This window comes from Anarrhichthys ocellatus, unplaced genomic scaffold (assembly GCF_004355925.1).
Source record: "Anarrhichthys ocellatus isolate YVR2014 unplaced genomic scaffold, GSC_Weel_1.0 scaffold2, whole genome shotgun sequence".
NCBI classification, from domain to species: domain Eukaryota; kingdom Metazoa; phylum Chordata; class Actinopteri; order Perciformes; family Anarhichadidae; genus Anarrhichthys; species Anarrhichthys ocellatus.
Window position 1 is genome coordinate 17,675,509 of NW_022280032.1, and position 21,870 is coordinate 17,697,378.

At 43.6% G+C, this 21,870-nt stretch overlaps 1 protein-coding gene across 6 annotated transcripts in view; it reads left to right on the top strand.

Annotated features, from left to right (window-relative positions):
* Nucleotides 1–21,795, top strand: part of fgd4a (FYVE, RhoGEF and PH domain containing 4a) — a 45,981-nt gene extending 24,186 nt beyond the window's left edge. For 5 of the 6 annotated variants that reach the window (XM_031856657.1, XM_031856650.1, XM_031856674.1 and 2 more), the window contains 17 exons: nt 1,164–1,244; nt 10,138–10,290; nt 10,882–11,089; nt 13,328–13,739; nt 16,188–16,277; nt 16,427–16,572; nt 16,777–16,933; nt 17,121–17,259; nt 17,351–17,409; nt 17,514–17,660; nt 18,023–18,195; nt 18,542–18,572; nt 18,679–18,759; nt 18,846–18,971; nt 19,188–19,325; nt 19,416–19,556; nt 19,668–21,795. In XM_031856657.1, coding sequence (XP_031712517.1) covers nt 1,164–1,244; nt 10,138–10,290; nt 10,882–11,089; nt 13,328–13,739; nt 16,188–16,277; nt 16,427–16,572; nt 16,777–16,933; nt 17,121–17,259; nt 17,351–17,409; nt 17,514–17,660; nt 18,023–18,195; nt 18,542–18,572; nt 18,679–18,759; nt 18,846–18,971; nt 19,188–19,325; nt 19,416–19,556; nt 19,668–19,937 — 2,552 coding nt within the window. In that variant the 3' untranslated portion in view covers nt 19,938–21,795. Of the gene's footprint in view, nt 1–1,163; nt 1,245–4,221; nt 4,479–10,137; nt 10,291–10,881; nt 11,090–13,327; nt 13,740–16,187; nt 16,278–16,426; nt 16,573–16,776; nt 16,934–17,120; nt 17,260–17,350; nt 17,410–17,513; nt 17,661–18,022; nt 18,196–18,541; nt 18,573–18,678; nt 18,760–18,845; nt 18,972–19,187; nt 19,326–19,415; nt 19,557–19,667 lie in introns of those variants that run through there. The other variant, XM_031856682.1, reaches the window with a different exon arrangement.
* Nucleotides 21,796–21,870: the final 75 nt, after the last annotated feature.

Consider the following 21,870-nt stretch of genomic DNA (forward strand, 5'->3'; position numbering starts at 1 on the left):
CACACACACACACACACACACACACACACACACACACACACACACACCTCCCCTCAACTGGTTGCACGACCCCACACTGAGTTTGTCCACTTTTCTTTTACGTGGCATTATCCACACTCCATTATTTCGGCCTCGGTTCAGCACTGCTGTGTTGATGTATCCCAACTGACACTCTGAATACTCCATGCAAATAATAGTTCAGGGTATTAAGGGAAAGAATGATGAGTGATGCATAGACAGTCTACTAAAAGATGAATCTAATGACAAAATGTGTGTAAATAGACCCACAGGATATTGTCACAAATAAATAATTACATGTCTAAACAAAACAGAGACACATTGATTTGCAGCCTGTAGTGATTCTACAGTTCATTGATGGTTTGATGAGCACAGACTATGACCCGTCCTCTATTCGTTAGGTAATTACGGAAAGAATGAGGCTGATAAGACAATGAAACAGGTTTTTCACTGTTGTAATTGGTTGGTGACAATGTCATCATCAATTTATGTCATTGCCAACACGATGAGTGAGAAAAAACAAAGTGGAATGAAGTCAGGTCAACTTTAATTTGTTGAGCAATTGTACAGCTGTGCCGCTTGTCACTTGCACATGTTGCTGCATGTCAACAGCTACATTGATCATCATCCTACAGCTTTGATGCTTCATATTAGATCAGACAGAGTGTGTGAGTGTGTTTTAGCCCATCATTGTATTTACGACCGTTGCTATTTTCGCTTTAATGTTTTATGTGCATATTAAACGGCTGTGTTGAAAGAGTGTTCGCTCTCCCTGCAGACTGTGCCCTACATATCACAGACAGACTAATTAGGATTTCCATCTCCGAGGGGAGATGTGTTCCCTCTTCATACTGAAAACAAACACAAGTCCACCCCTGATCTTGATAAATGCTGCTGTCAGAAGAGCGCTTCAAAACCGTGGCAGCTTTTGCCGCAAATATCAGCATGTCCAGCATGCTGTCTCAGCTATTGGAAAATAAGAGACGGTGTGGCTCTATTTATTACCGAGTCGGTGCTCCTCTTAAATAAAACGGGGGGGGGGGGGGGTTCCTGAAACAGCTTGAAGCTCCTGCCTCAGATGAGTATTCAAAACGTCTGCTCGTTCTTCTTTTTATGGTGAATTGTGTTGCGTTTTGTTGTTGCAGAGAAGAAAGGCAAAGCTGACTGTTTCCAGTCCAAGAACGCTGATGAGGCCTGCGTGGCGGTGAAAATCGAACACTCCAGAGGTAAGCAGCATCACCTGCACTCACCTTACAGCCGCCGTCCTGCTTTTTTTTTAATGCTGTTTGTTTGATGATTTTGTCCCATAAAGCCGCTCCGGGTGTTCAAATGAAAGGTGTGTAGCTTCTCACAGCTCACTTGTGCGAGAGGGTTTCTGTGGCTTCCTGTCTGTCTGTGTTTGAGCTGGTGTTTTTAAGCTCTTCTTCTCCGTCCTCGTCTTGTGATGTGTGAGAAGTGGTGCCGCCACAAGCCGAATTGAGATGCGAAGCTTTGTTACTTGTCAGTTTTCTGATTTCACGGCACATGTTTGGCATTTGAAGTCAATACAGCATCACTCGGGGGATTTTAAGCCGTTCAGTCATCTTTTTTAACTTCACCAAATCTGGCAAAATCTTCTACTTCTTTTACGGCTGCAGTGAAGTGAACTTTAAGACCAGGTTGATATGCAGAGAGGGGATGCAGGATGAGTGCTGTGAAGGGCAGAGCACTCCTCCCATCAGCAGGGGTGTGAAGAAAGCTGCTGGTCTCTGCTCTATTTTTATATCAAACCTGTGTGTGTGTGTGTGTGTGTGTGTGTGTGTGTGTGTGTGTGTGTGTGTGTGGCTCACAGCCTGCATCTGTGTGATGAATGGATGCATTCCTCCAGCCCCCAGTGTCTTCCTATTTTTCACTATTTTTCATCATTTTCCCTCCTCTGTATGTGTACCGTCTCATCCTCTCCTGTCACTCCCTCTGTATCCTTTCACCCCTCTTCCGTCGGTCCGTCTTCTCTGTGCTTGTCTATTTCCATCAAGCCCTCACTGTTCCTTCCTCTTATCCTATTTTTCTTCAGCAGTTTCTTTTTTTTTCTCACCGTCTGTCTTTAGCTCATTGCTGTGAAATAAGACCACTGTGTCCAGTTCTTTATACAATCCCCAGTCTCCACTTCCCTTTTCTCCAATTTCTTTCACCTCCATCACCCTCCACCTTCTTTTTCATCACGACAACCCCCCCGACAGTTATGTTCCCCTGTGCGCCTCCTGGTTCAGCACAGACTGGGGTTCTAATCTCACGCTCGCCCTTGGATTAGAGGATGAGGCAGGGTTAATCTGAAGAAAGTCTGGGTAGTTGAACAGAGACAGCTAATCCCCCATGCCTGGTGGTAATAGTTATCTGTCACCCTGTCTGTCACACAGGCTCTCACAAACACACCCACACACACACGCACACACACTGTCTGAGCCAACAGGATGGAGACAATGAATGCTTCATGTACAAGTGATACACCAGACACACTCTAATCTCATTGAGTGATGTATGGCACCAGAAATGGTTAGAAACTGGGCCTTGTGTGTGTGTGTGTGTGTGTGTGTGTGTGTCAGTTTGTGTTGCTTGTGTGTGACTCTGTAAGGTGGGAAACAGCAGTTAGTGTCACTTTGTCCTTGTATCTAGTATGTGCCTCTGAAACTATTCTCGCACCTCCTGTGTGTACTTGCACTGAAGTAACCTGGTTATCATGATCGTTAATGAGAAACAGGTCTCTTTAATCATGATGTGAGAAACAGGTTAACACGGCGGGAGAAACCTGGCTTCTTTTGCCGTGTATGCATTTTGCTGTTTGTGCATGTGAAGGAGAGGGAAATGTGAAAAGAAAGAGATGTGTTCTTGTGCCTAAAATAGATGAATCTACTAAAATAAATAAATAAGCCAATTCTGCAGCTAAACAGCTGGTTAATGGTGCCATTCAACCATGTGCTCTTCCTGGATTTCCTGTGTAACAGTCAGTGTAAGGAAGTGTTTGAGTGCATGTCTGTGCAGCCAATGTTTGAGGTCAGAGGTCGGATGCCACTGGCAGCATCTCTGATGACACCAGTGAATGCTGAACGTATGTGAGACCCTGCCAACAACAAGGTCGCAGGAGGTTGGCTGCATCAAGTGTTTGTTGCACCACCGATATGTGAGCATGAGAATGCAGTTCTCGTCACCATTGCATTCATTCAGGATGCAGTCGTTCAGGATGTTTTGTAATCTTCGGTGACAAGATTCACCTGGAATGTTAACTGAACTACTGTGCTGCTGCAAGTTCAGGTTATTTAAAGGGCATTTAGTGAATGGAATTTCTACTGGTCAAACTGGTTTACTGGAATGCCTATCATTCCTTTTAATCCTGCTCTGGTGACGCGTGACGCACGCTAGTGAGCATGCAGGAGCAATGTGTGTGAATATATACATGCGAAACAAGCACACACACACATAGCTTTCACATATTCACAAATAGCAAGAAGAAGCTATTTATGTAATATCATAGCCGCTAGATTTAAATTAAGGCTTCCTGTGCTGGGATAGTTCTGTTTTTTTGTTTTTTTTAACCCATGCGATGACTCAAAGTTGATGTATAACACTGTCCATTGCAGCAATTACTCAAACGAACTGGCACCTCTGAGCCTGACCGTCACAGACAGGAGCAGCTCTGCTCACAGGATAGAAACAGAACATGGAGAACCTAAAGTCGCAGTTCCCTGTACTGACTTCTGCAAAAGGTACATCAAGTTCATGCTGCTAAATAGCCTGTTCTTTGGATCTTTGTTTCCTCTTCTCTAACTCGTATGTTGTTATTGGTTTTATCAGATGCACCTTTCGCATAACTTTTCACTTGTGTCGACTTGTTCAGTTTGTCGACTGGTTCTTCTCGGTTGTCTTGTTTTAATGTCTCGAATATTTGCACAGAAAATGCGCCAGAGGAGAAGAAGTTGACGGGACGATGGTTTAAAACAATAGATTTGAGGCTTTGGGCTTGATTTAGATTTTAGCAGGCAGATGAGAGAACTGGTGCGTGGCACTGCAGGCTGCTTCACTGTGGTGTTTGTTAATCATTGATCAGACTAAACCAGACAGAACGAGAAGTGTAGAGACTGTTATGCAAGACGTTTGTAGATTTGCAACTTTTAAACTGTAAACGTGCAGATCCTGTCCGTTCCTGAGGTGTGTGTTGTCAACCTGTGGGTACGTGTGTGTGTGTTTCTATACTTTTTTAAAAAGCCACTTAAATAGGGTGTGTGTGAGTGAAAGTGAAGGAGGAGTCTTGAGCTGCTCTGCGAGTCTTCTCTCTCGGCTGAGTCACTCAGTGGCGCTGCCTGGGAAGATTGCATGGGACCTAAATTTAGTGCTCTTCTGGGACTCACGCACTCTCACAAACACAGCGTGGTCCCTCACTGAGGATACACTCTGCAATTGTTTTCCCGTCTGTCTCAAAGTCCAGGGTGAGTTCTTTCACTGGGATTTTTAACTTAACAGAATATTATACTTTCTCTGTTCGAGTCCTCTTGGATTGCCTCCTCTGAAATTTGGGCTCCTCTAATTCTCTCTTTGATTTTAGATGAAATCACACTTTGTGATGTCTAGAACCAGCTTGCATGCTCTCATGTTGACCTGCTCTTTTTATCTGCCAATGTACGTTGATGTGGCAATCTTTACTACAGTAGCAGGGCATTTTATATGATAAATAGCCTACATATTCAGACTTTTACCCATTTGTACTTCAACCATGATACACCAGTTGCGAGCTGATTTATGGCCAACTGAAGACTGTATATGTGAAGATATTCTGGACATGACTGTTTTGCTTCAGCTCGCTCACATTTCTTCTATCCGTCTCCTTTCATATTTTAAGGCGTTGCTATAGCTGTGTGGAAGCCACCCAGACGATCTTTTAATATGCCAACCCATGCATTAAGAAGTGGCAGAATTGGTAAAAAGCCTTCTCAGACATTCCTTTTGATATGAACGTCGGGCCACGAGGCGAGAAGGCGAAGCCTTGGTTTCAAACTGTGACACACACTCGGCTGCTAGCAGGGTTGGGACGCACTGCAAAACACTCACAGGTGTGCCTTTTTGTTTTGTTAATTCAACCCTCGAGCTCTCACACTGAAGTATTAGTACACATTTTACCAAAGGGGGTTTTGGACGAGCAACTGTCAGGTGAAAACACTATCAGGGAGGTGGTGACGTCATGAGGTAGAAATGTCTCGAAGGTTCACTTAATAGTGTTTGACTGAGACGCTGAGTTGAGATTAACAGAGTGGCACACCTACCCACAGCCACAAGGAGTTTGTTTCCTTTAAAGGAGTTTGTTTCCTTTAAAGGAGTTTGTTTCCTTTAAAACAGAGGTCTTCAACAGGGGGTCCGCGAACGTTTTGGTTGATTAGACAATTCTTTTTCTTCTTTTCTTTTCCCAAACATGAATCTTTCCATTATTTTAAAAGTTCAGTATTGTATGCAAGATAACAGGTATGTTTATGCATGGCAGTGGCACTAATAGGCCATTTGAATAGCTTGTATGAAGGATTATCATGCAATTGACAGACAATATTGATATTGGCATTGGTATCAGCTGACAAGGTATGTTTCTAAATGGCAGTGGCATGGCCACCCTACTCACTGTACCTTGCACATGTTTAAAATAAAAACATGAATATATGAACCTGTGTATTATTTGAATAGCTTAGTATTGAATGCACAATAAAGAGGTATGTTTATACATGGCACTAGGCCCAGTTTAATATAAAACACAATTTTATACAATATATATAGTCGGGGGTCCCTGCTCCATCTCTCTATCAGTTTGGGGGTCCTTGGCCTGAAAAACATTGAAGACCCCTGCTTTAAAAGAACAAGAAAGTGTGTCTGACATTGGTCGCATGGTGCTCTTCTTTGAAAAATAAGCTTTTTTTTTTTTTAAAGCTCATGGAGTCGGTTTTGAGCCATGAATAGCTCCAGATTATCAGGCTACACAGGCAAACAGCGAGAAATAGACTCAAAAGAACAAGTCAGAGACAAAAAGTACAAATAAAAGCCCTTACTTGGCAAAAATACAGAAGTTCAGAGGAGTCCAATAAAGAGAGACAGCAGTACCAAAAAGCACTGGGCAGAGTCAAAGTCAAAAACACCATGAAAATACAGAACTAATTGCTGGACCGCTCACTCAAACAGTGAAGACAAACTGGCACAGACAAAGGGAGCACACTGGCTAAATACCAAAGGGAGGTTATTACGTACAGGTGAAACTGATCAGGGTGAGTAATCACACCAGCGAGGAACACAGGAGGGGAGGAAGTATCTGAAATAAGAGACAAAAGTGAGTACCAAAACAAATAAGGAAATAACTTTATGATTGCCATACAACTTTGCACCAGATTGTACACGATTGAGTCAATCCATCCAATAGTTATTTTTGCTGAGGACCAAAGTGTTTGACCAACAAACCAACCTTGGCTTCCCCGGCACTAGTTGGGATGATTCACTATTTTCGGACCCTCTTTTTTGTTTTGCGGAGAAAGATGTTTTGTGTCGGAGAGTGATACATTCCTTCAGCCTCATTCCTCCACTGCTTTGATGTGGCAGAGCTGTAGGGCTATCGATGGGTGTGTGTGGGTGGGTGTGATGTCTTCTATGCTTGTAGTGCCACCACAAGGTTGGCCGCACACGTTCTCGTGTAAACCTTGTTGATTCTCTTTGAAAGGGAGATGGGTCTGCTCGGATGTCTTCGTCTTCCTGATAGACTCGCACATTAAGGGAAGATGCTGTTCACGTGTGGAGGATATTTGTGAAATCAACAGACGCTGGGTTCTTTGCAAAGCAGCATTTTGCACGAGTCTTTCTTTTTCTCATCTACACTGCTGCTGAATGCGAGAGCATTTCTCGTTTGTAGCACTCGCTGTGCGGTTTTGCATGTATTGAGGTTGAAGCGGATGCCTTCAGGCTCAGTCCACTTCAGTAGTGAAGTCAATCTTCAGAAGGTAACGGGATAGTTGCCATGGCAGCAAGTCTAACCATCCTCCAACAAGGACAAGGAGGCAAAGGTCTACTCTCAGTTTGACTTGTCAACTCCCAGCTTCCTTGACTGCAGCGACAGTGTTCCGGTTTCTATGCAAAGCAGATGTAGAAAGAGCCGTCGTGATGCCATCAGTTAGGATACAAAGATATTAAGTGACATCACATAAAGTACTTCCTTGGTGTTTATGAAACTAGTCCAGCAGAAGTTCCTCTGTTGTTTCTATCATCCACTTAAGCAAGTCTCAGACAACAGGGCTCCTTCGCCGTCACACAGATGGAGGCGGTGAATCAAAGTGTTGCTGTAGGGTGGCGGCTGGCTGCTACTAATTCACATGGTGGTCTGTCACTTGTGCCAAGCCAGCTTCAGTAATGACAAGATGCCAGAATGCGCATTACCAGCAGTTCCTGGCAAGCACGCCGCTTCCGAGAAAGCAAAGTTCCTGTTTGTATTGTCACAGAACCGGCTGTGTTTCTTTGCCTTAATGGTTCAGATAAGAGCTTAAAGACAGTTGATCTGATCTTAACTCAAAATCATTTTCCAAGCAATTGACAGAAGAAAGCCAAATATGTTTGCATCTCCAAACAAATTTGTATCTCCATTCACATCTCTGTGCTTTTCTTGAACAGTAGCACTTAAAATACCTGCACAGTTTGCTGAGGTTCAAGTGAAAGCCTCCAGCACTGAGGTGATTTAAAGCTGAGGGACTGGTGTTTGACTGAGTTAATAACAACCCTGGCAGACAGAGCCAGGCTGTGGAGAGTGGACCCCCTGCAATCTCCCAGGATAAATGCCCTATATGGAGCACAATCTGCAGGCGGAGACTTCATTTTTAGCCATTTATGTATAATAGGGTGCATAACTTTCTGCTGGATATTTTCTTATGATCTCTTAATGTGGCCACGAGGGGAAGCCAAGCACATAATCAAAGAGAAATTCCTGAGGCCGACTTTAGAATTGATAATTGGTAATTCTGGGGCCATGCTTAGAGAGCCTGCTCTCCCGAACACAGCGTGGGACCGTTTCCAGCCAGACAGTTGCGAGAGCTGTTGTCTTTAATTACAGTTAGGCTGTAAAAATAGAAACTGTGATTATGTGATTCTGTGGTTGTTGTTTTTCTCTTTCTGTTTCTAGACTGGTAAGATCAAGATAACTGGAGGGAAAATAAATAAGGGGCCCCAAGCGCTGCTTTGGCACGTAGTAGCAAACAAACACTAGGGAACACTACATAGTACATATGTGTTTCACTGTTGTTCATATACTTTAGGGCTGCTACTAACAATCGTTTACATTTTCAATTAATTTACCGTTTATTTTCTCGAATAAGCGACTAATCATTTGGCTTATAAAATGTAAAAAAATAATTATTTAATTATAAATGAATAAATAAATTGAATTAAAATAAATAAATACAATCTTCAAATAGTTATTCAATAGTCCAAAACTTAAAACCGATCAATCTACTATCACATAAGACCAAGAACATCAGCACGAGCGGCTGGGCCTTGGTAATGTCAATTAGCTGTTGCTTAACTAATAAAATAGTTTCAGATACATTTTCTGTTAATGGAATAATCGACGAATCGTTTTTAGCTCATACCAGATCATTTTCTAAAAGAGAGTGATCTTATTTTCCTGTGTTTTTCTCAAAGCACAGATGCTTTTAGTTTGATCTATTTTGGGACCTGAAACCGTGTCTTTCAAGGAATTTAGACCTCTTATCAATCATTAATATTACAGGGATGGAAATGTCTCTCTACATGTTAGGAGCAGTGCCAAAAGGAGGAGGAGGACCTAACTTTCCAGGCCGTGTACTGTGGACCTTGAAAACAGAACAGATACAAATACAAATAGTCGCAAGTTTTGTTTTTTTGAAAGTGCAAGTCTGTATCCTTTAAGCTCCAGTCTACAGCTATTCCACTACACACACTGTTAATCCATACCTGTTAACCAAGCTAAGCTAAACTGCATCGACTTCTGCATCCAACTCATACATCAGTGCCACTTGTTAAATCACACACACACACACGCATTGAAGTGACCACCTTAAATGGAGACTAATGGACGTATACCATGTAAAATAATGAGAGCGCCGACTGGCTCCTGGCATTGTAGTACCATATATGGAGATTTGCCGAAGTACACACGTTTCACTTCCATGTGGTTGTGCATGTGTGTGCGCTGTGAGGTTTAGAGGGAGAGAGAGAGAGGCACAGTATATTCAGGCTGCTGTAAACACTGCCAGTCTGTGTCTGTAGCGCCATTAAATTAGTCTGTCTGCTCTATCTAAACACCGATGCTGTACCATCTGTGGCCAGCTGGTAAAAGCCCCGCCGGAGCTGATCATCAATTGGATCATTAGCTGGATAATCAACTGAACTGTCTGACAGTCTTTTAATATTTAGCCTGCAGCTGTTTAATCATAAGCATATTTGCAGCAATGAATATGTATAGTATGCCCTGTAGTATGAAGGGATGAGATATGAGAGGAATTCTTTCTCTGTGTGTGAGACACACTTAGTTTGTTTTAGTTCTTGAGTGTTTACACCATTTCCTTTACAACTGCAATCCCACTTACTGTAGGTCAAATATACCAAAACATTGCTTTTTCCATACATCTGCACTATTGCGTCAACGGGAAAGTTCATATCTTACTGTCATTTTCAAAATGAAAAACTGCCAGAAAGACGAACATTTTCATAGTTCACAAGTGTGGAAAGAAGAAAGGATACAGCCGTGCCTCACTATCATCTGAGAGACAGTACTGGTGCCTGTGTATCTAACAATGCACTGTTGCTACGTACAGTATTTGTGTAGTGTCATTTGTGACACAGGAGTCTGTGCCAAAGTGTTTCGTGGTTAAAACGAGTGTAGTTTGGTGTCCAGGTGGTCCTCGACTTAGTCATTCACCATCTCTCATTTCCTGTCACCTGTTGTCAACGTCACAATATTGTTTTTGTCTTATCAAGAGCCTCTCATAATCTGTATCATCAATCTCATTTCGTTGACGGCGAACAAGAGATGATGAGATGTTCTTGTTGTAATGGACGTGCTATCTCTCTCTCTCTCTCTCTCTCTGTGTCCTTCAGCTCTCGGCAGCAGCCCGGTGTGCGAGCGCAGCAACCCACCCAGTGTGCAGGCGTGTCTGAGTCGAGCGGGCGGTGGGACGACTGACAAGAGCAGGGGGGGGGTCAATGGAAGAAGCTCTTGCTGCAGGCCCCGGCTGCTTTCTAAACCAACAGGTACACGACGACAGCTCACAGCCGTTCGGCAAAAACACTGCGTAGTGGGAGCGTCAGTGGACACAAGTCTGTGATTCATATGTGAACGCTGATTGCTCTTTCTCCAGTGACCCTTTCTCCCACTGTCTGACCGGAGGACTTACAGTACATGACTCCAGGGAAACAGTGAAAACAGGAATAGAGTTATGTAAATTTGCTTCGGATCGGTGAACCTTGAGCCTTGTTCCTTTTTTTTTCTTTGAGTTTAGTAAATCATTCTACACAGATAAGACGAGAGACAGAGCTCCATTCTTTCTGTTGCTGTAAATCACGCAGGGAATTTGATTCCTAAAACATGTATGTGAGACGAGTAAAACTGCCCAGTTATTCTATGCTGAGCTGGGTCACTTGTTTGTCACTTTCAGGGTGTTAAATACAGCTCAGTGCCCTGTCTGTGTGTGTGGTAACATTTGGAGTAGCTTATACCGCCCTCTTCAGGTCCAAACCGACATTGCAGAGACATCATGAGAAAAATACAAGGCAATCATCTGAATCTACCAGCATCCAAGACAGTCTCTAATGCTCAAAGTGTTCTCTCCGTCTTCTCTGCAGTGCCTCCAAAGCCGTCACATCTCCAGAGCCCGGTGACGGAGGTCAAGTCCCCGCTGGGCCACATCCAGAAAGCACCACTAAAACCGGGCATGGAGGAGAGAGGAGGAGGAGGAGGAGGAGGAGAAGGGAGAGGAGCTGTGAACCGGGAGAAAGTCAGGGAGAAACACTCCAAAGTCTCAGACCTCATCAACCGCTTTGAGGAGAACAGGTAGGGGCTCTTTACTCTCTGTTGGTGTGTGTGCCTTTTTTTTTTCTTTTTTTTTTACCATGACACAATGGTTCCGGTTGAATAACTCTATCTACGCCGCTTCATAGCTTTTCTAACGACACAACCTCACTCTGGCTCTCGTAATCACAGTGACGGAAAACGTTGTCTTTCCTAATGTTTCCTATGCCGGTTATTTCAGGGATGAAAAGCAGAAGTCCCTCGTTTTAAGTCTTCAGCCTGACTCACTTGATAGTGGCGCAGACGAGAGGCATAGACCGAACAAGCTGAGATTAGCCACTTGCCTCGCAAGCCAAGCGTTAGCAAAGGGGATGAAAGGAGATTTGTACAGGCGAGGGGAAACACAGATCCTCAGTCAGTTGTGGGACAGGACTCAGTGTTGCGAGATGAAGCCCAGGAGAATGAGGTAGGATCCCTCCCACTGTCTCAACTTGAATGCCTGTACTTTGATCTTGTTGCCTCATAGTTACATGGTGATTTAAGTATGCTGTTGGCTGTTGGCTTACCACTGTTTCCCCCTTCTTTTTTTTTGGTGCATCACTTCTTGATTTATTACAAGTCATGTAAGTTTTGGTTGTAGCCGAAGCCTTGTCTATGCGAGAGAGGCCCATTGAAAGCAGCGAGAGGCACAACAATGGTGCCCTTGTCCCAGCTGCTCATACAGTTGAAGACAAAAAATATTCGATCTGCAGCAGAAGCATGCCCACTAAAATTTCACTCAGTATCTTCAGCCTCTAGTAGCCTCATATTCAAACTCATCACTGGCTTGGAATCCCTGGGAACAGAGTTACACAATCTAACTCATTCCCAGGCTTTCACCTCACCTTTTATCACATTTAACAGTGTTGATGTGCAGGTTAATCAGAGAAATTGGGTGTATCCTTTTCATTCAGACTCTGTGGGGATTAGCCCTCTAGTGGCCTTGGAACAGAAAGAAGAGAAAGGCCCCCAGCTTCCGAGAACAGAATTAGCCTACTAATATACTAATCTGGTTCACATGGCACTTAAAGGCACAGGACTGCCACATGGCAAGTGAAGCTGCTCTTAATTCTCGCCTATAGTTCAGCCTATTTTAAAACTCTGCCATGTACTGGAGCGCTTACTGTGCTATTTATATGCAAGAGAGGAACTGCACCTACACGCCACAAAGTGTGTTTCTCTGAAAACGGTATTAAACTGCAGCTAATCGTGGTATTACTCAGTCTTCCTGTGGATAACATCGTTTTACGTTCAAACACACTCAGGTGGCCCGACAGCCCAGAAATGATTCATATGTGGAGTGTTTCACCAGCCCGCTGTTGTTCCTCTATTTATATATACTTCCTGTTTCTACTGGACACTGATAAGCACAACATTTGAACGTCGCAGAGGCTAAAAATTCACCTGCTTGGCTGGTGTTTTTTGTAAAGGTTAGATCACATATATAGTATATATCTTGCTTCTTTCTTTCTGCTAGAAATAGTAAGTGCTATCAGTTTTGCCTAGATCCGACAGTTCTACAAGAGATGTGAGAGCAGCAAAACAGAGCTAAGATACAGTAGCTGCTGTAGGTCGCCGCTTGCTGTAAGACTGGAGGTCCGGAGGGTAATTTACAGGGAAACAGCTGGACTGACTACCGGCCCAGGATGTAGAGCAGCTGAATGGTGACATTGTACATGCATAATGTGTGTGTGTTTTTTGTGTTAATCTTGCTTCCGTCCATGTGCTGTATTTCACATTGTCTCGTGCAAACAGTTTCATTTCATTCGTGTTAAAGCAAAGAATGGTAGAGATGTTACAGTGTATGTATATATAATGTGGGTTCTCCTTGGAAGTAGGACAGCATCTACCTCTGGGGAGTAGTGTTGTACCTCTCCCCCTCCTCCTGTTCTCCTCATTACTGTACCTCCATTCCATCTTTGCTCTGCACACACACACACACACACACACACACACACACACACACTTCCTCTGCAGTACACCAGCTCTCAGCAGCCTCATAAGACAGAAGGAAGTTTGTGCATCTCCACAGTTTTATTTTTAACTCTCACACTCGAGTGCAAAACCTCTCTGCTTACCGTCCATTCTCCCCGATCAAACATGCAGGCTTGAGCAGCTACTGAACCGACTCCTGTAATTTTTCTACTACTTCTTTTCCCTTTTTCTCAAACGTTCTTGTTAGTTAACTCTCTTTTTTTTTGTGCTCTTGACCAACTTCCTCCTGTCCCTCTGTTCCTCCAGCGGCACAGAGAACAAGAGAGACAGCTCTCCGCTCAAACAGACCAGCAAGTCGTCCAACTGCAGCCCGGCTCACCGCGCCTACCAGAAGCAGACGGAGACCGCCGGCACTCAGGAGAACCACACCTCCGCACCCACCTCGCCGCAGGATGCCCACGAACCGACGGCTAACGGGACGCTAGCTCAGATGGAGCAGGACAAGGACATGGTGGATATCCCGGAGACGAACAGTGACAGTGTGAGGATAGAGACTGCTGAGCTGGTAAACGGTGATTGCAGGAGCACAGAACAGACTGGTGATCATTCACCTCCACAAACAGACAGGACTGCTACAGAAAGCCACACTGAGAAGGAGGACAGTGGAACTGAAATAGAAAGTGAGCATAAGAACGAAGAAGGGAGCACCGACCACAAGGTACGTTTAACTTTGTTGCCCTTGCACCCGAGTGGTCTGTGTATTTACATCCTTTGTGTTATATATTTACAGACAGCTGCCTCGTTGCTGTGACTCTGCAGTCTCTGAAAGACAAACTGTCAGCATTTATTCATGCTCTGGGCTTTCAGCACAATTAAATCTTCTGAACTAATTAAACTCTGGGTCACTCCACCATCGTAAGGGTAGAGTTACAGAGTGTGTGTGTGTGTGTGTGTGTGTGTGTGTGTGTGTGTGTGTGTGTGTCTGAGCGGTTATTTTCTACGGAAGCTGAACAGATGTCCAACGCTTGAGCAGCTGAGTTCATGCCCCCCCCGTACAGATTATAAATATCTCAGGTTCAGATTAATCTCTGTCAAACAGCAGTCTCTATGGTAGGAGAGAGGAAGAGCCATGAACAGTGCTTTCATTCACCCCAGTGTTCAGTTGTTGCTGTTGCTGTCTGACTTGAAAGGGACCTTTGACAAGCTGACATTGCATGTTCTCCAGTCAAATCTAATCCCTACTCAAGATATTACATATATAAAATTTGAGTAGCTTGGTTCCAATTATTGGATTTCTGATAATTTCTTTGTGCTGTTTGGAAACATATTGAATTAACATACGGTAAAGCTTCTCTTTGTGTTGGCTAGTTTAAAACAACTTCTTCGATACCTCTGCCACGTTATTGCCCTTTATTTGTGCCTTTTGCGTTGGTGGAACAAAGTATTCAGATCCTTTACTTAAGCAAAAGTACCAATAAAACCATGTTAAAAAAACACACACTTCAAGCAAAAGTCCTGCATTTAAGTAAAAGCCTAGTATTAACTGCACACTGTAAAAAAAAAAGAGACAATTTAAAAAAAAGGATCAAGTAGATGGAGCAGAGCCACAGATGTCATGATTTTTATTTCAAGCATTCTTCTTCCTTGTCAAAAATTGGCGCCTACATTACCCACAAATCAAATTGGCCGCTGGCAGTTTGGTCAGAGATTCAGGTGTGTTATGTTAGCAGCTAATGTAGCATCGAGCCACTAGCCTCACGTAGAGATGAGGAGCCACCTGCTCCACATCTCCAGATTCTTTTGTTTTCAAACTTATAGTCTTCAGCCCCAACTGACAACGACTGAAGTGACATCACTTGAGGATATTTATCGGACTAAAAATGTGTTCTGCAGACAAGTGCTCGTTAAGTCCAGTGGTGGGACCCTTCAATGGGTGACAAGATATACCTGAGGGGTCGTGAGCTGATTGTTAGTGGGGCAGGAAAGAATAATTGATTTTTCTTTTCTAATATTTGCATTTTATGTGGAATATTGAAAACAAATTTTGGCCATGAGCAGTTGCTGAAATGAAGCGATCGGACAAGTTTCACTCTGGAACTGCTAACAACTCATAGACATCTGAAACATGAGGAGGGGCCCCGACTACACACTGCTTCTCTGTCAGGGGTCACAAGTCTAAAAGATACGGAACAGCTGGTTTCATCTGTAACAATGCATTGTAAACGCTTAAACATATGCTTGGCATATGTTTTTTTCAAATATTTAACAACTTTGAGCCTTCACCTTGAGAAAAATAATGTCTCAGAGAATTAGCAACACTGTGGATGTATTGACAAGTGAATTGTGTAGAAATATGAGACTGATTGCTGTCAGATCATTTGAGAGGAGGATACTAATTCTTTGTGGTTATATATAGTGTCAGTATGTGTGGGAGATGTTTTGTAGAGTAAATTATGAGGCTACAGTTTGTTACATCGATCGGCCTCTCACACTAAGCTCTGTTAGACGTAATCGTGTCTGTTTGATTTGGTGTCATTTCCCTTCTTCCATAATTGCATTTCCTGTTCTGAGGGCTCCTGCTGCACCACAGCCCGGCCCAACATCAGCTCAGTGTCAAGGACACACACACACAAACACACCAGTGCTACATGCTGCTGTATGCAGCAACAGTGAGACAAGGTTTAACACAAAGGCTGCGCAGACAACAGCAGACGAGTCACTGAGGCGTTTAGCCTGAATCATACAATGAATGCATGATTTACAGTCAACTTTTTTTAACTGAAATACAGAAAATGCAGCACGTAGATGAGATCAGTAACCTGAAACCAGACAGGAACTTGCAAATGACAATGAAGTGGGAATGAGCACTGAGCTGAAACAAATGAATGCGCTTCAGACATGTTGTCCCACACTTCTGCATTATTCTCATTCAGCTCAGTTTAAATCCAGTCGCTGTGTTGAAAAACTTATCAGGCCCAATTTTCCTTTACGATCAATCACTCGTTAGAAAATGATTAGTCTGAAACGGTCATTATACGGACTACTGACTCTCTGGCTCAACAGAATAATCTCACTTACTTTCATACTTCACTCATTCATCTACGACCAGATTTTATTTAGGATTGCCACACGTGTAAAGACTCCGATTAATACCCTCTGTTTTCAGGAGACAAATGAACAGAAGCTGTTTAAGATCGCCAGTGAGCTCTTGCACACAGAGAAGGCCTACGTAACGCGACTTAACCTGCTGGACCAGGTGAGGAACTCAGTGAAAGCGACAGTTCACTTCTGTTCTTTTGACCGAGTCTGATGAAATGCGGTTTACACGACACAAGGAGGGAAACCTTATTAACTTCTCAATCGTTTGTCACTTACCAGTTCTGCGTTGTACACAACTCTTTTCAGGTTTTCTGTGCTAAGCTCATGGAGGAGGCAAATAAAGGGACGTTCCCTGTGGACGTAGTGAAGAACATCTTCTCCAACATCAGCTCCATCAATGCCTTTCACAGCCAGTTTCTGCTTCCAGATCTGGAGAAACGCATGGGAGAATGGTGAGCTTCATTAAATGACAATAAATGCGATGGGGTTCTGTATGAAACTGTAGCTGCCTGCACATTGTCTCTCAAACACAGCTGCAAACGCATGTACACAGAAGCATGAGAATGATAAAAAAAAAAACAAACAGATACAAACCAGAACAATGTGGTTACATTATTTACCTCCTTCACTTCATATCTCTCCCTTCCCCCCCGCAGGGAGTCCACACCTCGCATCGGAGACATCCTGCAGAAACTCACACCCTTCCTCAAGATGTACGCAGAGTACGTGAAGAATTTCGAAAATGCCATGGAGCTGCTGAAACAGTGGACCGATCGTTCGCCTCAATTCAAGGCCATCATTCAGGAGATACAGGTACTGCACAGCAAATTCCAGTCCAGGAAAAAAATGCTATTTTATTATTGCAAAATCACTCTGATGTTATGACAATTTTACACAAATGTTTCATAGGATAAAATTATGAAATTTGGGACAAACAACTGCAACATGACTGGTTGGTATTGCCGTTAATTCTAGTTTTTTCGGGGTTATTCCTGGACAGAGTCAAGAGGTCTGTGGCTTCCTGACGCTTCAGCACCACATGTTGGAGCCCGTGCAGAGAGTCCCTCGCTATGAGATGCTGCTTAAAGACTATCTGAAGAAGCTGCCTCAGGACGACCCTGATCGACGAGATTCAGAGAGTAAGTCGAGAAACTTCAAATTCCCACTCCAAGGAGTCATTTTTTTATCTCACTATATTTAGGTAAACCATCAATTTTTTTCCCCCCACAGAATCATTAGAAATTATCGCCACAGCAGCTACTCACTCCAACAGCGCCATTCGAAAATCTGTAAGTCCAGACGTCTTAAACCTTTTTTTCTCTTAGACTTATAAGACAGAATATCTTAGACACATTAACGTCCAACTAACATAAATGTCCCATCCTCATTTTAGGAGAATCTGAAGAAACTGATGGAGATACACGAGATGCTGGGTGAGGAGGAAGACATTGTCAACCCCTCTAACGAGTTCATCAAGGAGGGCCACATCCTGAAGCTGGCGGCCAGGAACACCTCAGCCATGGAGCGATACCTCTTCCTGGTGAGAGAAACTGTCAGGCATGAAAACATCTTCTTATCTAATGAGGGAAACGTGCTGAGGCGAGACTTTGTCTGCGCAAGTCAATTGAAACAAATGAATAATTTCCAGCCAGGAACACCTCTGCGTTAAGACACATCAGGGGCACATGAGCAAGTCTCTCAATTACTGAGATTGCCAGATGATGCGATTACGTCCGGGTCGGTTTCTTATTAGCTTCAGGCTGAATGTCTCCCATCTGTGTAATTCAGGTTACCTGCAGTGTTGAGCACGGCCCCCTTCGGAACAAAACAAAGCCAGGAGGCTAAACTGGAATAGCGCTGATCCATGCTCAGTGAAAAACTTTTGTTTCTTGTTCTTGCCAGTTCAACAACATGCTGTTGTACTGCGTGCCCAAATTCAGTCTGGGGGGGACTAAGTACACGGTGAGGACGCGGATCGGCATCGACGGCATGAAGGTCCTGGAAACGAGCAACGAGGACTACCCTCACACCTTCCAAGTGTCGGGGAAGGAGAGGATGCTGGAGCTGCAGGCCAGGTACATTTTATGCAGAATTATTAGAAATAACACAAGAGGTCATTTCAAAAAATGTCCTTTTTGCAAGCTCCGTAAGGTGCAAAAACATCCCAGCTCCTCCCACATTGAAGTATGTAATTGTAGGTAATCTGGACCCTATACAGTATAATTTTACATATAAATGGAAGACCACTTATAAGCACACTCAAACGCCATATTTAAACCCTGTAAATCTCTAAATGCTCTTTGACCACAGCTAATTGCTGTGTTGGTATGACTTGGTGTTATAACAGGACTATCACATAAAGTTATAGCTTTACTTACATGAATACGTTTGAATGCTTATGGCTTTATTTGTCTTCCTCAGCTCAGAGCAGGACAAGGCAGACTGGATTAAGGTACAATCAATATACTTTCATTTTCTCATTTGATTATATATATCTATATATGTTTGAACGCCATGTCGAAAGAGCGACACCTGAGTCCGATGTTGTTGTCCTTCAGGCTTTCCAGGAGACCATTGAGATCTTCCAGCAGAAAAACGAGTCGTTCAAGAATGCACTGAGAGAAGTGGACGAAGTGTCGGTCAGTGTTGCATCACAGCTGCATGCACAGTTAAACTGTCACTGTTCTTTGCCGTCAACACCGAGTACGTTTTTATTTTGATACAGAATGCAGAGCTGGGGAAGCGTGCCCCTCGCTGGATCCGCGACAATGAAGTGACAATGTGTATGAAGTGCAGGGAGTCTTTCAATGCTCTGACACGACGGAGGCACCACTGCAGAGCCTGCGGCTATGTAAGTAGTCTTGATGCTGTTAAGCGTCGCGCAATGCATGAGAGAGCGTCCATACGGGCAGTCGAGAGCAACCAAAGAACTCAAATGTTGATGAGACTAGTCACCTTTGAATTAAAGGGATTAAATAAGATAATATATTAAAGTAATAATACAGCATAAGCATGGTCATAGTTGATTGAATGATGCTTAAAGATCTTCTCTACTGTTCTCTTGCAGGTGGTGTGCTGGAAATGTTCAGACAATAAGGTTGCGCTTGAATATGATGGCAACAAGGTGAACAAAGTCTGCAGAGACTGTCATTCTATCCTGAGTGGAAAAACGAGATCCGAGGTCAAGAAGAAGGGCATCCTGGAGGTGAGGAGGGGATGCTGATGCATACATTTTAGAGTTGCTTGAGTTGCTTTGTGATTCTCTTGCTAATATGCGGTCGTCCTCGCTGTGCAGATCGAGGCGGCTCAGTTCACAGGCAGCAGCATCATGTGCGGCTTCCTGCAGTACTGTGAGAAGAACAAACCTTGGCAGAAGGTGTGGGGCGTTATCCCCGAGAAGGAGAGTCTGGTGCTCTATCTCTACGGCGCTCCGCAGGTAAAACATGAAGAGAACATGAAGGGAAACATTTGATTCCCCATACGAATTTATAAATCTATGCATACAGATAGATGACACTCTCTTCATCCCTGATTGTTCTCCTTTTAGGACGTGAAGGCCCAGTGTACTATCCCCCTCCTGGGCTACAGTGTGGATGACAGCGCTCGGCCCACAGACCCCCCTGCCAGCTTCCGCCTCTCCCAGTCCAAGTCCACCCACAACTTTGCTGCCGATTCGGAGGAGCTCAAGCAGCGCTGGCTGAAAGTGATTCGAGTGGCGGTGACGGGAGAGGTGCCCGAATGCCCTCAGACCAACGGGGGCAATGCCAACATGACGGAAAACAACAACACACAAGAGGCGGGTACCGATAGCTCATAAGGGTGTGTTTTCTACAAGCCAACTGCTGCTTGGATTGCTCGAGAAAGACGGGATGTGCAGATGCACACTCTCCATGCTGTCCTTGAACCTTAAAGACAAGTGGAAAAAGAAAATCTGTGCTGGATAAGCTGCCCTTCCTTGCCACTCTCCTGTTTCCCATTTGGTCTCCTGGATTTTCTCATAAACCCACATAAAGAACTTCTAATTCACTGCTAGAGCTGTGCTGGATTACTAAAGGACGTGTCCGGTGCTATCAACACTAGAGCAGAGGGGCCTCAGGACTGATCAACTTCCCTCAAACAGGCTCCATTAAGGACAGCTCAAAGTCTATAAAGACTTTGACTCTGTGTCAGCTCCTCTTGAGCTAGTGGATACCACAGCCGTACACAGCGCCCTATACAGGATGTGAATCAAAGCGAAAGGACGGTCCGAATTTAGTCTGCTGGTGCTGTAACGCAACTCTGCGTACCCCTGTACAGTATAAATGTTTCCTTTTCAAAAAGGAACATTTGTGTTTTTATGTACAGAAATCAATCCCAGACTTTGTTTTGATAACATAGAAAACATCTAAGTATGATATAAAGTATTTACAGTATGTTGGCCGTTCATCGCTTGAGGAGATGTTTCCAAAACTGTGAAAGGTAATCATGTGGTTGAATAATGACGGTCTCCGTCTCTCATCCCTCAGTGAAACGTCATCATCTGTCTAATGCTTTTCAAACTCTGGATGCACATTGGCTGATCTGTCTGCTTTGCAATTGGTTGCACCTGTTGTAGTGTGTATTCTATGAAGCAAAGGAACTAGTTTGCTAATCAAACAAGTTTTAAATACAGTTTAAGTTCTTTTTTATATTTAATCCAGAAAAACAGTCAACATCGAAGCTGCAGAGGCTAAGATATCCTCCAAGTAAAAAAAAAAAAACAAGCTTAAGCACACTGGAGCCTACAATTCCCATAATGCAACTCTCCAGCAACTTACATGAGGCCTTCCCAGCCAGTTAAATGCTGAAGTTTTGACAGATCTACAAAGCCTAAATCAAGATAACCCTGATGACATCATAGTGACATCATCCAACTGTTTCCTCAGCTTGAGCAGCACTCTCCATGACAAGTAAAGGTATAATGCCACAAATCGCTATGCTCTAACAATGTGTATTGTCATACATTTCCCAAATCTATGGCCCGGACAGTGCTGTTTGTATTAAAATAGCGCGCTGAAATCGGGTGTATTCTATATAGCATAATAACAGATGGATGATAGTTGTTCATATGCAAAGCTGAGGAGGATGAAAGTAAATGCTTGACGATCTACAGGACATTCATGACATTCGATCCATGTAGAAGGAAGATGAACAGGGGCCATCAGGTTTTCTATTTAATGCCAACGCAGAACAATCCGATTAAGCAAGCTGGTGCGAGAAATGTCAATGTTTTTAATGCTGTAATTAATTTTATTATTTAAAGTAATTTATAGAGTATGATGAGCATGATCTGTTAAAGAGTAGCACAAATTTGTTCCCCGACTGTCAACTAAGAAGCGCAGTAGGTAGATCTTTTCTTTCTGAGAGCAGATGTTCCACTAACCCATCATCGGTTCTTCAGTGTGACAGCGACACACATGGTTGTTTGCAGAGTTTCCCCCTGTGCTCAATCCTTGCCCGAGTCTCACCCCTCTCAATGCGTTCCCTCAAATACTCAAATAAAAAACAAGAGCACAAAACCTACCCATCTGTAAGATCTGAATGTATATCCAGTTTTTTTTATGCCCCCCCCCTCAAACGTTTGAGAATCTACGCACTTTACAGTCTTATAAAGTGTACCTTAAAAGAAAATAAAACGATTAAATACTCTATGGAGATCTTGCTCGTTTGTAATGTTGCATTGCTGCTTGACATACGATGTGTTATCATGGCGATATAAATCAGTGCGACGC